General features: G+C 57.2%; 1 protein-coding gene across 1 annotated transcript in view; it reads left to right on the forward strand.

Annotated features, from left to right (window-relative positions):
- The window catches only part of PPP6R2 (protein phosphatase 6 regulatory subunit 2), a 44,801-nt gene that overhangs the window by 14,947 nt on the left and 15,046 nt on the right, over nucleotides 1-14,808 (forward strand). The window contains 9 exon segments of the mRNA XM_040062248.2: nucleotides 1,583-1,648; nucleotides 2,501-2,613; nucleotides 5,599-5,712; nucleotides 6,522-6,648; nucleotides 7,575-7,727; nucleotides 8,427-8,666; nucleotides 10,059-10,123; nucleotides 12,889-13,004; nucleotides 14,459-14,544. Coding sequence (XP_039918182.1) covers nucleotides 1,583-1,648; nucleotides 2,501-2,613; nucleotides 5,599-5,712; nucleotides 6,522-6,648; nucleotides 7,575-7,727; nucleotides 8,427-8,666; nucleotides 10,059-10,123; nucleotides 12,889-13,004; nucleotides 14,459-14,544 — 1,080 coding nt within the window.

The raw sequence follows: 14,808 nt of genomic DNA on the forward strand, positions 1-14,808 counted from the left end.
TGTCCCATCCCTGTCCCATCCCTGTCCCTGTCCCTGTCCCTGTCCATCCCTGTCCATCCCTGTCCCTGTCCCTGTCCCAGCTCCTGTCCCTGTCCCATCCCTGTCCCTGTCCATCCCTGTCCCATCCCTGTCCCTGTCCCTGTCCCTGTCCCAGCTCCTGTCCCTGTCCCTGCCCCTGTCCCTGTCCATCCCTGTCCCATCCCTGTCCCTGTCCCTGTCCCTGTCCATCCCTGTCCATCCCTGTCCCTGTCCCTGTCCCTGCTCTCTCAGCACACCGGGGCTCTGTGGCCGTGTCACCCTGGGAGCAGTTTTCCCCCCCTCCTCTGGCCCTCAGCCCCGAAGTGGCTCCAGGGCAGCAGCCTGGGACACTCCTGGCAGCAGAGGGGTTCCCACTCATTTTTCCATGGGGCAGCCTCTCTTTATTCCGGCTGGAGAGCTTGGAGAAAGGGAATCTGTGCTCTTCCCAGTGTTCAGAAATTCAGACACTGATCGGGGCAGTAATTAGTGTAATTCCTTACCGTGTTCAAGGAATCATAGGAACAAGGAATCCTGGAATGGTTTGGGTTAAAGGGAGCCCAGAGCCCCCCAGTGCCACCCGTGCCATGGCAGGGACACCTCCCACTGTCCCCAGCCCAGCCCCAGTGTCCAGCCTGGCCTGGGGCACTGCCAGGGATCCAGGGGATGATCCACAGCTGCTCTGGCAATCCCAGCCCAGGCAGCAATTCCTGATTCCCAAGCTCCCATCCAGCGCTGCCCTCTGGCACTGGGAGCCATTCCCTGGGTCCTGTCCCTCCATTCCCTGTCCCCAGCCCCTCTGCAGCTCTCCTGGAGCCCCTTTGGGCCCTGGAATGTTCTGGAAGCTCTCCCTGGATCCTTCCTTTCTCCAGGGGATCATTCCCAGCCTGGATCCCTGGGAGCAGAGGGGCTCCAGCCCATCCCTGGAAATGTTTTTCCTTGTAATGGAAGTTTGCTTATTTCTCAGGCAGCTTAGCTTGGGCACTGTTGGGATGAGTTTGGGGGATGTCACACACCCAGCAGTTTTCCTGGGACAGGAGTGGGATGTGAATGGAAATGGTGGAGATGAGGGGCTGAGCCTGCAGCTGGAGCTGCAGGGAGGAGAGGAAGGGAACCCTTGGAGGGGACATTCCTGGTTTGCCTGGGCCGGAAGGGAGACAGGGAGTGGTTTGCATGGAGAGCAGGAAGTTGTGGAGCAAGGTGAAGGTGCAGTGACAGCATCCAACATCTGGCTGGAGGAGGAATTGCTGAGTGTGAGCAGCAGGAAGAGCAGGAGCTGCTGGGAGAGCGTGCTGGGGGTTCTGCCACCGCTGCCCAAATGTTTGTCCCTGGAGCATTCCGTGTTCTCCAGAGGCCTCTGCGTGATAGTTCCACGGCAGGATGCAAATCCAGATCCATCCCCATCCGTGCTGATGCAAATCCGAATCCATCCCTGTCCCTGCCTCAGGGGTGGGATTAGGAGAGGGGAGGAAGAGCTTCCCCTTCCTGCAGAGCTTCCCAGGGCTCCTCTTGTTCTGAGTTCCCGGACATCCAACAAGGATTTTCTCTCCTGCTCTTTTCCCTGCAGTGGCTGAATGAAGCCAGGATCATCCAGAGACTCGTGGAGCTGATCCATTCGAGCCAGGACGAGGATGTGAGTGGCACCAGGGCTGGGGATTTGGGCTGCTGGGTCCTGCAGGGTCCTGGGGATTGCAGTTTTCCGTGTCCTGGTGACCTGTGGAGGAGCCACCAGGAATGGCCTTGCAATGTCCCATCCTGTGCTCGGCACCAAATATTGGCTTTTGAAGCGGTTTCATCTGCTTTTGACTTCTTTTACTCCAAATTTCTTGGTTCTGCTGCCTCAGTTCATCTCAAACCTACAGACAGTGGGGAACTTCCTGGGATTAGGGAGCAGCCTGCTGTTCCTGAAGGTCCTTTCAAAGCAGCCACTTGATGCCATTTTCAAATCTTTTTAGCCCCGAGTAGGAATTCAGTTGTAAAGTCCAGAAAACGCAGTTCTCTGAGCCCAGTTCCCTCAGCTCATCCCAGGCAGACTTCCCTCTGCGAGAGGAAAACTGGGAACATCCCCATGGATTTGTGTTGGAGCGGATGCTGCGGTGCAGCAGCTCCAGAGAGGCTTTGACTGATGGCCAGAACCGGAGGATGAAATCCTCAAACAGCCCTGGAAAGCCTTTTAAATCCCAGGAATGAGGTGCTGAAGGGTTTTCTCGAGCAGGGGAGCTGAGCACTGGGAGCAGGGATGGGATGTTTGAGTTGTGAACGTGCAGGCTGGCAGGATTGAGGGGGCAAAAAAGGAATCCTCATCCCTGAGCCCCTGAACTGCTCTTGGGGTCACGTGTGGGCCAGTCTCCTTTGAGTGCAAAGCCTGTGGATGCTGCTGCTCCAGGGGAATCCAGCACTGGGTAACTGCAGGGGGAGCAGGAATGGGATTGATCCCGGCCGGGCTGGGCCCCGGCGCTGACGCTGCTCCCGTCCCTGCTTCCAGAGGCAATCCAACGCTTCCCAGACCCTGTGTGACATCATCAGGCTGAGCAGAGACCAGAGCACTCAGCTCCAGGATGTCCCAGAGCCAGATCCACTTCTCACAGCACTGGAATCGTGAGTACTGGCGGCACTGGGGTGGCTCCTGCATCGCTCCGCAGGGAGCAGATGGAGCAGGGATGTTCCTCTGGAGCTGGGGCAGCGCTGAACGGCCTCTTCAGGGATTTGGGGCTCTGTCCAGAGGCAGGAGGGGTGTCAGGGAGCCCAAAGCTCCCAGTCTGATCCAGGGTGAGGCAAAAGCCAAAGAATTTCAGCCTGGAGAAGGGAGGGTTGTGTGAGGACCTCACAGCACCTTCAGGGTGTGAAGGGAATCCGGAGAAGGCCAGAGGGGGATTGTTCATCCAGAGCTGGAGTGCCAGGACAAGGGCAATGGCATGAAGCTGACAGGGCAGCGCTGGATGGGAGCTTGGGAAGGAATTGCTGCCTGGGCTGGAATTGCCAGAGCAGCTGTGGATCATCCCCTGGATCCCTGGCAGTGCCCCAGGCCAGGCTGGACACTGGGGCTGGCTTGGGGACAGTGGGAGGTGTCCCTGCCATGGCACAGGTGGCACTGGGGGACTCTGGGGTCCCTTTAACCCAAACCATTCCAGGATTCCCTGATTCCCCAGATAATGTTCAGTGTGTACCAGAAATGTTGATTTTCCCAGTTTTGCTCCATTCCTGCTCTTGTTCCTTTGCTCTTTGCAATGAACTTTCAATTATTTATGTCCTGTGTTTTCTGCTTCTTATCATTGCTTCAAACCTCAAAACTCCAGGAGATTCTCCAGGAGGCTGAAACTAAAAAAGCCTGGAGGCAGCATTTCCTCAGGAAAGGGCTGGAAGGAGCCATGGAAGGGACTGGGGCTCCCAGTTCCTCTGAGACATTTTTTGTCCACCCAGAGCTCTGAACTTAGGTGGCCTTGGAGATCTTTTCTCCTGACCCAGGGCTGTCAGTTCCTCCATGACTGTGGGATAATTCCTGGGACAGGAGCCGGTGTGTGCAGGTGGGAATGGGATCTGGGTCATCCCAGCACTGGAGAGCCACTGGGACCACCCTGGGCTTGCCATGGAGCTCCACCCCTGCCAGGACCTGCTGCTCTTCCATGAATTCTTCATTTCCCTCACTGGGAATGAGGAGTGAGGCAGATCCAGGCTTTGTGCCACGGCCTGACGGGATCCCGTGCTAGGGGAGTGTCGGCTTTTTGTGGAATCCTGGAATGGTTTGGGTTAAAGGGAGCCCAGAGCCCCCAGGGCCACCCGTGCCATGGCAGGGACACCTCCCACTGTCCCCAAGCCAGCCCCAGTGTCCAGCCTGGCCTGGGGCACTGCCAGGGATCCAGGGGATGATCCACAGCTGCTCTGGCAATCCCAGCCCAGGCAGCAATTCCTGATTCCCAAGCTCCCATCCAGCGCTGCCCTCTGGCACTGGGAGCCATTCCCTGTGTCCTGTCCCTCCATTCCCTGTCCCCAGCCCCTCTGCAGCTCTCCTGGAGCCCCTCTGGGCCCTGGAATGTTCTGGAAGCTCTCCCTGGATCCTTCCCTTCTCCAGGAGAAGATTCCCAGCTCTCCCAGCCTGGATCCCTGGGAGCTGAAGGGCTCCAGCCCTGGAGCAGCTCCAGGATCTCCTCTGGGCTCTGCAGCAGCTCCAGGTGCTGCTGTTGTTGGGCTCTGGGGCTGGAGGCACTGGAGGTCACACCCCGATGGAGCCTGTGGCCTCTCCTCTCTGTCAGTTCCGAGCCCTCCAAATGCTGGAAATGGGATTGCAGCTCGGTCATTCCCTCTGGGAATCCCAGAACCTGCAGTGAGGGCTGTGATTCCCTGCGGTGGGAGGGGTGATGGCCATGGAAGACGTGGCACTTGCAGACTTTTTTGGTAAATTTCGGCTTTCTTGGTAGTTTGGAGAGGGCTGTGGGACCCTGCAGGAGCCATCTCCAGAATTCCTGCTTGGAATAAAGGAGACTTTTGGGCAAAGGGATTCTTGTGCTCCTCTTCCTTTTCTGCTGAAGTTCACAAAGCTCATCACCCTTCCTGGCCACTTCTCCCGGCATTAGTGACCTTTTGGGTTTTGGTCAACTTTTATCACCCCTGAGTCAGGAATGAGTGATCAGCGTGAGGGAGGTGGGATCAGGGAATGATCCAAATCCAGGTTCAGGAGCTGCTGCCTGGCTGCAGTGAAGGGAATTTGATTCATTACAAAAAACTGCTTTTCCTGCCTCTGCCTCCCCTGCTCTGCTGACAGAGGGCATTTAGATGCTCCTTATTCAAATAATCCTCCCTTATGAATTATTCAGCTGTTTTTACATTTTTGTCTCATATTTTATTTATACCTATGGAAAGGAGCCTTTTTTGCAACGTTAGGAAATAGTCGGGATGGGGCTGTGAACTCCAGGGATGCCGGCTTTGGCCGGCCGTGGGACTGGGGAAGGCAGGGCAGGGGCTCCCGAGGGCTGGATTTTGGGGAGCTGGGATGTGGGGGGAGCAGGAGCTGGGGAGCAGAGCTGCCCTCAGCCTCCTCTTCCTCCAGCCCGTCATTCCCTGGGACTGGGGAAGGCAGGGCAGGGGCTCCTGAGGGCAGGATTTTAGGGAGCTGAGGGACAGAGCTGGGATGCGGTGTGGAACGGGAGCTGGGGAGCAGAGCTGCCCTCAGCCTCCTGTTCCTCCCGCCCATCATTCCCTGGGAATGGGGAAGGCAGGGCAGGGGCTCCTGAGGGCTGGATTTTGGGGAGCTGTCCCTGAGGGATGGAGCTGGGATGCGGTGTGGAACGGGAGCTGGGGAGCAGAGCTGCCCTCAGCCTCCTGTTCCTCCCGCCCGTTATTCCCTGGGGCTGGGGAAGGCAGGGTAGGGGCTCCCAAGGGCTGGATTTTGGGGAGCTGGGATGCGGTGTGGAACAGGAGCTGGGGAGCAGAGCTGCCCTCAGCCTCCTCTTCCTCCCGCCCGTCATTCCCTGGTCCTGGGGAGGAGCGGGATCTTCCCTCGCCTCCCCTGGCTCCCAGCGAGGGCACGGGCGGGTGCAGCAGCCCGGGAGCAGCCCCGGCCCCGCGTGAGTGCCCCTGTGTCCCCAGGCAGGAGTGCGTGGAGCAGCTCCTCAGGAACATGTTCGACGGCGAGCAGAGCGAGACCTGCATCGTGAACGGAACCCAGGTGCTCCTGACGCTGCTGGAAACGCGGCGCTCCGGGTGAGCCGGGACCGCCCGGGGCTCCGGCCCGGGCTGGGGCACGCAGGGAGCGGCTTCCGCCTGGAAGAGGGGAGTTCCAGATGGGATCTCGGGAGGGAATGCCTGGCTGGCAGGGTGGGCAGGGCCTGGCACAGGGTGCCCAGAGCAGCTGTGGCTGCCCCTGGTTCCCTGGCAGTGCCCAAGGCGTTGGGGCTGGGAGCACCCTGGGACGGTGGGAGGAACAAACGTTGGTTAGGTAACTCTCGCTGAGGCGTTTCCTTTGGAAGCGTTTGGGAGTTTGGAACCCCAGGAAGCGCTTTGGGAATGTGGTTTGCCAGCTCTGCTGGGAGATATTTCTGGTCAGCTCCCCCCGAGCTCAGCACAGGTCTGGTTGTGGGAGCGGCACCTGGGAAACGATACCAATATTAACTTTACAGTGTAATAAATAAGAGAAATAATTAATACAATAGAATCAATATGATGCAAGGTATGGGAATGTGTTCAGGACCTGAACATTATTATTTTTCATCCTCATTTTTGAAGAGAAAACCACTGACATGGCCAGTGTGACTGGAGGCTCTTTAACAAAATCATCACCTCTGGATACTGGGGGCAGCTCTGGGCCCCAGGAGAAGGAAGATGGAATGCGGGAAATGTGGAAGGAAAATTATTTTAGTGGAATTGCTGATTAAACACCAAGCTGGGCCATGGTTTAATGTCCTGCAGTCCCAGAATCCCAGGATGGACTGGGCTGGGAGTGTCGCTTGGTTGTTCAGAATGGGAAGAGGGAATTGGGAGCGAATCCCGAGTGAATCCCGGTGTTCCCTCAGAGTGGAAGGCCTGATGGACTCGTACACTCAGGGATTCGAGAGGTCTTACGCTGTCAACAGCAGCATCTTACACGGCATCGAGCCCCGGCTCAAGGACTTCCACCAGCTGCTGCTGCGCCCGCCCAAGGTACAGCCCGCGCTCCTGCGGGAGACAGCTCCGGCAGGGACGCGTGGCCAGGGGAATCCTGCAGCTCTGGCCTGCAGCGGGGAGGCAGCGGGAGTCTGCAGCGGGAATCTGCAGCGGGAATCTGTATAAGGAGTCTGCAGCGGGAATCTGCAGCGGGAGTCTGCAGTGGGAATCCACAGCGGGAATCTGCAGCGGGAATCTGCAGCGGGAGTCTGCAGTGGGAATCTGCAGCGGGAATCTGCAGCGGGAATCTGCAGTGGGAATCTGCAGCGGGAATCTGCAGCGGGAATCTGCAGCAGGAATCTGCAGTGGGAATCTGCAGCGGGAGTCTGCAGCGGGAATCTGTATAAGGAGTCTGCAGTGGGAATCTGTATAAGGAATCTGCAGCGGGAATATGTGTCAGGAATCTGCAGCGGGAATCTGCAGCAGGAGTCTGAGGGTCGTGTTCAGGGAAGTCTTTGGGACTGGGGGATTGAGTGGAGATGGGAAGGGATGGGGAGGAAGGAACTTTCAGCGGATAGCTGGATTTTAATCTTTTGATTTGGAAGTCAGATCTCCCAGTGGCCCCAGAACCATCCTCTTGGGAAGGTGCCCTGTGAAACCCTTTAGGTTTCCCTGCCGAGAACATTCCAGAAACGAGCGGGTTCCGTTAAATCCGAGAATCCCACGACAGCTGGGGCTGTCAGGGATCCTCCCGTGCTACCCCCTGCAGGGCAGGGTCACCTGGAGCAGGTGACACAGGGACACGTCCGGCTGGGTTTGGGACGTCTGCAGGGCGGGGACTCAGCCCCTCGCTGGGCAGCGGTTCCCTTCCCCTCCACGGGAAGTGAGGTGGAATTCCCGCGGCCGAATCCACGGCCGGGGCGCCGCGGAGGGGAGAGCCCGGGGCACGTTGTCCCTGCCTGAGCGCCGTCCCTGCTCCGCAGAAGCCGGCCATCCTGACCACGCTGGGGCTGCTGGAGGAGCCGCTGGGGAACGCGCGGCTGCACGGCTCGCGCCTGATCGCGGCGCTGCTGCACACCAACACCCCCAGCATCAACCAGGAGCTCTGCAGGCTCGGCACCATGGACTTGTTACTTGTGAGTGTCTGGGGACGGGGCGAGTTCCCCCTGGGATCCCTTCTGGGCAGGGTTTGTGCCAGGGCCAAAGTCCTGTCGCCTCCATTCTCTGCTCCGGCGAGGAGCCTTTGCCATCCAAATCCGACTCTCTGGGGTTTTGGACTGAGCCTCACGCTTCCAGTTCCGTGTCAGTTCAGTGGAGAAGGTGTGAAACGGTCTGTGCTCTGGGTGTGAGCTCCTGGAATGCTGAGAGATTCATTTTCTCCCAGGATCCCTGAGGCTGGAAAAGGCCTCCCAGAACCTGGGCAGCCTTAAGAGAATAGTTCCATCCTTAGCAATGATTTAGTTCCTGTTTTTCCAAGGATTCATTCAGCCCCGCAGAGTTGTTTTATTCAGTGTGTCTGTGCTGTGGGTGCTGTCTGTGTGTGAGAGGATTCCCAGGTGCTCCGTTTTTTGGGAATATTCACTGATTCCTGACAGGCTGAGCACCCTGGCAGTGCAGAGCCCAGGCAGCGGTGGGTGCTGGCGTGTAGCAGGAAAACTGTTTGAGTGGAATTGCTGATCAAACAACAACTTGGGCAACAATTTAATATCCCAGAGCCCCAGAATCCCGGCGTGGGTTGAGTTGGGAAGATCCTTAAAGATCTCTGATATCACCGATCGTTGAAAACAGGAAAATTTATCCCGAGCCAACTCTCCCATCTCTCCTTTCTCCTCCAGGATTTATTTTTTAAATACACGTGGAATAACTTTTTGCATTTCCAAGTGGAGCTGTCCATAGCAGCCATCCTGTCCCACTCTGTGCACGAGGGGAGGCCCAGCCCGGGCGAGCCGGGCAGCAAAGAGGAGGCTCCGAGCGGGAACGCGGCGCCGGAGCCCGCGGAGCCCTCGGGGCCCTCGGAGCCCGCGGAGCCCGCGGAGCCCCCGGCCACAGCCACCGAGAACGTCATGGTCACCCACGTGAGAGCTGGGCTGGGGTCACCGGGGGTCCTGGGATGGGGTCATCAGGGATACCTGGGCTGGGGTCACCCACGTGAGAGCTGGGCTGGGGTCACCCACATGAGAGCTGGGCTGGGGTCACCGGGGTCCTGGGCTGGGGTCACCAGGGGATCCCTGGGCTGGGGTCACCGGGGGTCCTGGGCTGGGGTCACCAGGGGATCCCTGGGCTGGGGTCACAGGGGGTCCTGGGCTGGGGTCACCAGGGGATCCCTGGGCTGGGGTCACCGGGGGTCCTGGGCTGGGGTCACCGGGGGTCCTGGGCTGGGGTCATCAGGGGATCCCTGGGCTGGGGTCACCGGGGGTCCTGGGCTGGGGTCACCCACGTGAGAGCTGGGATGGGGTCACTGGGGGTCCTGGGCTGGGGTCATCAGGGATACCTGGGCTGGGGTCACCAGGGGATCCCTGGGCTGGGGTCACCAGAGGATCCCTGGGCTGGGGTCACCGGGGGATCCTTGGGATGGGGTCACCAGAGGATCCTTGGGATGGGGTCACCAGAGGATCCCTGGGCTGGGGTCACCAGAGGATCCCTGGGCTGGGGTCACCGGGGGATCCTTGGGATGGGGTCACCAGCGGATCCCTGGGCTGGGGTCATCAGGGGATCCCTGGGCTGGGGTCATCAGGGGATCCCTGGGCTGGGGCTGGGGTCACCAGAGGATCCCTGGGCTGGGGTCACCAGGGGATCCCTGGGATGGGGCTGGAGTTGCCAGTTGATCCCTGGAATCGGCTGTTCCAGAGCAGGCACTTGGCTTAGTGTGGATTTGTTGCTATTTATTTTCATATGTAATTTTTAGTGAGTTTTGTTGTAATTTATTGCCTTTTTTAAAAATTATTTTTATTATTTATTATCAATTTTTAGTGGGCTCTGTTAGTATTTATTATCTATTTTTAGTGGGGTTTATTATTACTTATCATCATTTGTAGTGGGTTTTATCATTATTTATTATCTACTTTTTAGTGGGCTTTATTATTACTTATTATCATTTGTAGTGGTTCTCGTGGAGCTGTCATTGCTTTTGTGGCTTTATTTGCATCATCCCTTTAAAACTCCCCTCATTTAATGGCCCTGTGAAACCCTTGGTGTTTATTAAAATTATCCCTATTTAGTATTAAAATTATCCCTATTTAGTATTAAAATTATCCCTATTTAGTATTAAAATTATCCCCAGTTATTAATAAAATTCTGGGCCTTTTTAGTGAAAATTACTATAAATTTTGGACAAAAACTAACGAAGAACATTCCAGCTCTCGGGCAGGGGAAGGGCTGAGGTTTGATGTCCTGAGGAGCGGGAAGGAGGAGCAGGATCCCCAGCCGTCCTTCGGAAAATCCTGAATATTCCCCCTTTTTCCCCGCAGCTGTTCCAGAAGTGCTGCCTGGTGCAGAGGATACTGGACGCCTGGGAAGCCAATGACAAAATCCAGTAAGGAGTTGCTGGGATATTCTTGGAGAATTTCCCGTTTAAGGGTGTCCGGGCAGACTGGGATTTTGGTTGGGGCTGGAGCTGGGGCGGTTCGCACGCTGACGAGCCGGATTCCCAAACAGACAGGTCTGGAGGCACGATGGGTTATTTCCAGCACCCCGTCCAAGCACCCAGTCTGCTGCTTTCCTGCTTTCTCAGGGAATCCCACGGAATATTTCTTTCATTCTTTTTTGGGTTTTGTTGTGTTTTAAATGCACCATTTTATTCTCGCTGGGGTGGCCGAGCATTTGTGCCCTGGATTTCCCATTTTAGCTTTTTAAACCCCTTGGATTTTGTGCTGATTGGGCTGATAGGAAGGAAACATTTTAAAAGAACAAAACATTAAAGTGGAAATATTCCGGAGGCTTCAGTTTGCGTGTCCAGCTCAGTGCTTGGTCCTCCCTCTCTATTTTGAGCTCCTGGTGGATTCCGAGGGCTTTGGAGCCCCACTGGAATTGTTTAGGCCATAATTGGTGGGTTGAGGTCTGGATAACATTTTTTCTTGTTGGTTTTGTTTTGTTATTTTGGTTTTTGGTCCTTTTTTACAGCCCCTTGTCCACATTAGGAATTCTGCTGGGCATTTCCTTGCCCTGTCCTCCAGGACCAAAAATATCCCTGGGTGCTGCTTGGGAGTTTCCCTGATGAAACCAGAAAGGAGCCAGAGCTCATCCCTATTTCCTGCCAGAGACTTCCAGTTACCACCACACTGGAAAGAATCTGAGTGGAAGGGAAAAAAAAAAATTTTAAAAAATAGGGATTTAAGCAGAGGAATCTGAGCTGGGGCTTTGGGAAGGTGGAGTTTCCAGGAAGGTCCTTGTGTGCTCTCCATGGGCGGATGGAGACCAGCTGTGGATCATCCCCTGGATCCCTGGAATGTCCAGGGCCAGGCTGGACACTGGGCTGGGGACAGTGGGAGGTGTCCCTGCCATGGCACGGGTGGCACTGGGGGGCTCTGGGCTCTTTAACCCAAACCACTCCAGAATTCCCTGAGCTGGAAATCACCCTCCAGGGAGGGAGGCAGTGAGGAGCCGAGGAGGAACCGTTGGGATCTGGTTTTATCCCAGGGAGGAATCCCACGGTTGGGTGGGAATGTCTTCTGTTCTGTCACGGCTGCAATCCCAGTCCCACCCTGCAGCTCTGCCAGGAGCTGCGCTGTAGATCCTTACCTCTGGGACCTTTCTTCCCTGGGAATTACGATCAGATTAATTATTCCTGCGTCTTCTCCATGGTTAGCTCCTGGTTCGGGGCCCTCCCACGTTACCTGAGCGGGAGGAGGGATCCCAAAACAAGGCAAAAAGAGGGAAAGATCCCTGTGCTGGGGGTGAGCTCATCCCACCCTGCCAGAGCAGGGCTGATCCCTGCTGGGGTTCTGCAGGGACCTCTGGGATGTGTGGGGCTGGAATTCTGTGGCCATTGGGGCTGGAATTCTGTGGTTATTGGGGCAGGAATTCTGTGTTATTAGGGCAGGAATTCTGTGTTATTAGGGCAGGAATTCTGTGGCCATTGGGGCAGGAATTCTGTGGTTATTGGGGCAGGAATTCTGTGTTATTAGGGCAGGAATTCTCTGTTATTGGGGCAGGAATTCTGTGTTATTGAAGCAGGAATTCTGTGGAAATAGAATTTCCACAGATATCCCATCCCATCTCCGTGGATATCCCATCCCAGCTCCTTGGATATCCCATCCCAGCTCCATGGGGGTCCCATCTCCCATCCCATCTCCATGGATCTCCCATCCCGGCTCCATGGATATCCCATCCCATCCCATCTCCGTGGATATCCCATCCCATCTCCGTGGATCTCCCATCCCGGCTCCATGGATATCCCATCCCGTCTCCATGGAGGTCCCATCTCCCATCCCATCTCCGTGGATCTCCCATCCCAGCTCCATGGATATCCCATCCCATCTCCATGGGGGTCTCATCTCCCATCCCATCTCCGTGGATCTCCCATCCCATCCCACCTCCGTGGATATCCCATCCCATCTCCATGGGGGTCCCATCTCCCATCCCATCTCCGTGGATCTCCCATCCCATCCCACCTCCGTGGATATCCCATCCCATCTCCGTGGATCTCCCATCCCATCCCATCTCCGTGGATCTCCCATCCCAGCTCCGTGGATATCCCATCCCATCCCAGCTCCATGGATATCCCATCCCATCTCCGTGGATCTCCCATCCCGGCTCCATGGATATCCCATCCCAGCTCCATGGGGGTCCCATCTCCCATCCCATCTCCGTGGATCTCCCATCCCAGCTCCTTGGATATCCCATCCCATCTCCATGGGGGTCCCATCTCCCATCCCATCTCCGTGGATCTCCCATCCCAGCTCCGTGGATATCCCATCCCATCCCACCTCCGTGGATCTCCCATCCCGGCTCCGTGGATCTCCCATCCCGGCTCCGTGGATCTCCCATCCCGGCTCCGTGGATATCCCATCCCATCTCCGTGGATCTCCCATCCCGGCTCCATGGATATCCCATCCCATCTCCGTGGATCTCCCATCCCGGCTCCGTGGATATCCCATCCCATCTCCGTGGATCTCCCATCCCTTCTCCGTGGATATCCCATCCCATCTCCATGGGGGTCCCATCTCCCATCCCATCTCCGTGGATCTCCCATCCCAGCTCCGTGGATATCCCATCCCATCCCAGCTCCTTGGATATCCCATCCCATCTCCGTGGATCTCCCATCCCGGCTCCGTGGGTAGCGGCTGCTCTCTGTTCCAGGGCAGAGGGCGGCAGGAGGAGAGGGAACATGGGGCACCTGACGCGCATCGCCAACGCCGTGGTGCACAACATGGAGAAGGGGCCCATGCAGGCCCAGATCAGTGACTTCATCAAAGGTACCGCCTGCTCCTCCTCCTCTTCCTCCTCCAGCTCCCCCCCGCTGCTCTCCGGGGAAAAATAAACCTTGGGAGCTCCTGGAAGGACTCACTGCGGGTGTTTCCCAGGGAAATCCCACAACATCCCCTCCTTTAAAGTAGGGTGAGACCCCGTTTGGCTGCTCCTGGTTTCCACAGAGCCAGGCTAACGCTGGACAGCGGGGGGTGTCCCTGCCGTGGCACTGCAGGGGCTCTGAGCTCCCGTTATCCCGACCATTCCGGGATTCCCTGGAGGTTAAACCGCACGAGGTTGAACGTCCCCAGCTGTGCTCATCGGGGACATCCCCGTTGTGGGCTGTGTCCGTCCTGCCCCCGCTGGACCCACTTGGGTTGTTTGGGTGGCAGGAAGGAAGATTTCCCGTTCTCCACATTTCCTATCCCTGCCGGGCTGGGACGCGGCACAGCCGGGCAGTGACAGGCTGGGGACACAACCTTCTGCTCCCCTCTCCTTTAATTATTGCTCCATTCCCTTTCCCCAGCCCTCCAGTTGTGCTCACCTTTGTGCTCCCAGTTGTGCTGGGATGGGATAATGGGATGGGATGGGATGGGATGGGATGGGATGGGATGGGATGGGATGGGATGGGATGGGATGGGATGGGATGGGATGGGATGGGATCAGTGGGATGGGATGGGATGGGATCAGTGGGATGGGATGGGATGGGATGGGATGGGATGGGATGGGATGGGATGGGATGGGATGGGATGGGATGGGATGGGATGGGATGGGATGATGGGATGGGATGGGATGATGGGATGGGATGGGATGGGATGGGATGGGATGGGATGGGATGGGATGGGAAGGGATGGGATGGGATGGGATGGATGGGATGGGATGGGATGGGATGGGATGGGATGGGATGGGATGGGATGGGATGGGATGGGATGGGAAGGGATGGGATCAATGGGATGGGATCAGTGGGATGGGATGGGATGGGATGGGATGGCATCAATGGGATGGGATGGCATCAATGGGATGGGATGGGATGGGATGGGATGGGATGGGATGGGATGGGATGGGATCACGTTGGGATGGGATGGCATCAATGGGATGGGATGGGATGGGAAGGGATGGGATGGGATGGGATGGGATCAGTGGGATGGGATGGGATCAATGGGATGGGATGGGATGGGATGGGATGGGATGGGATGGGATGGATGGGATGGGATGGGATGGGATGGGATGGGGTGGGATGGGATCAGTGGGATGGGATGGGAAGGGATGGGATCAGTGGGATGGGATGGGATGGGGGTCCCCCGAGTCCCCAGCAGAAAAGGGGAGCCCCAGGCACAGCTGGAGCCCTGCTCGGGGTTCGTCCCCAGCAAGGTGAGAGAAGCTGTGAGTCCTTAGCCCAGGTGAGTCCCCCGGGAGTTCAGACCACCCAAATCCCATGGTTTCTGTGTCCCTCTCGTTCCAGAGCTGCCCGAGGACTGCAGGGGCAGGTGGGAGAGTTTTGTGGAGGAGACGCTGACGGAGACGAACCGGAGGAACACGGTGGATTTGGTGAGTCGGTCACTCCAGCGCCTGCCGGCCTTCCCCTCACAGAAGAAAGGGATAAATCCCGGCTTTCTCATTTTCCTTCTTTGGCTGAAGAACGCTTCAAGGCAGAGTAGAAGCCTTTCCATAACCCATAACAGTCCTTCAGCAGAGCTGATCTGCAGTGCTCGGCTGCTCCCTGGGATTCCCTGGGGCAGCTCCTGCCTGGGCAGCAGCTTGGGCTTTGGTGCAACTGAGACAGACGCTGGGGCTTTTCCAGCTTTCCCTGCT

The sequence above is a fragment of the Hirundo rustica genome, chromosome 4, assembly GCF_015227805.2.
Source record: "Hirundo rustica isolate bHirRus1 chromosome 4, bHirRus1.pri.v3, whole genome shotgun sequence".
NCBI classification, from domain to species: Eukaryota; Metazoa; Chordata; class Aves; order Passeriformes; family Hirundinidae; genus Hirundo; species Hirundo rustica.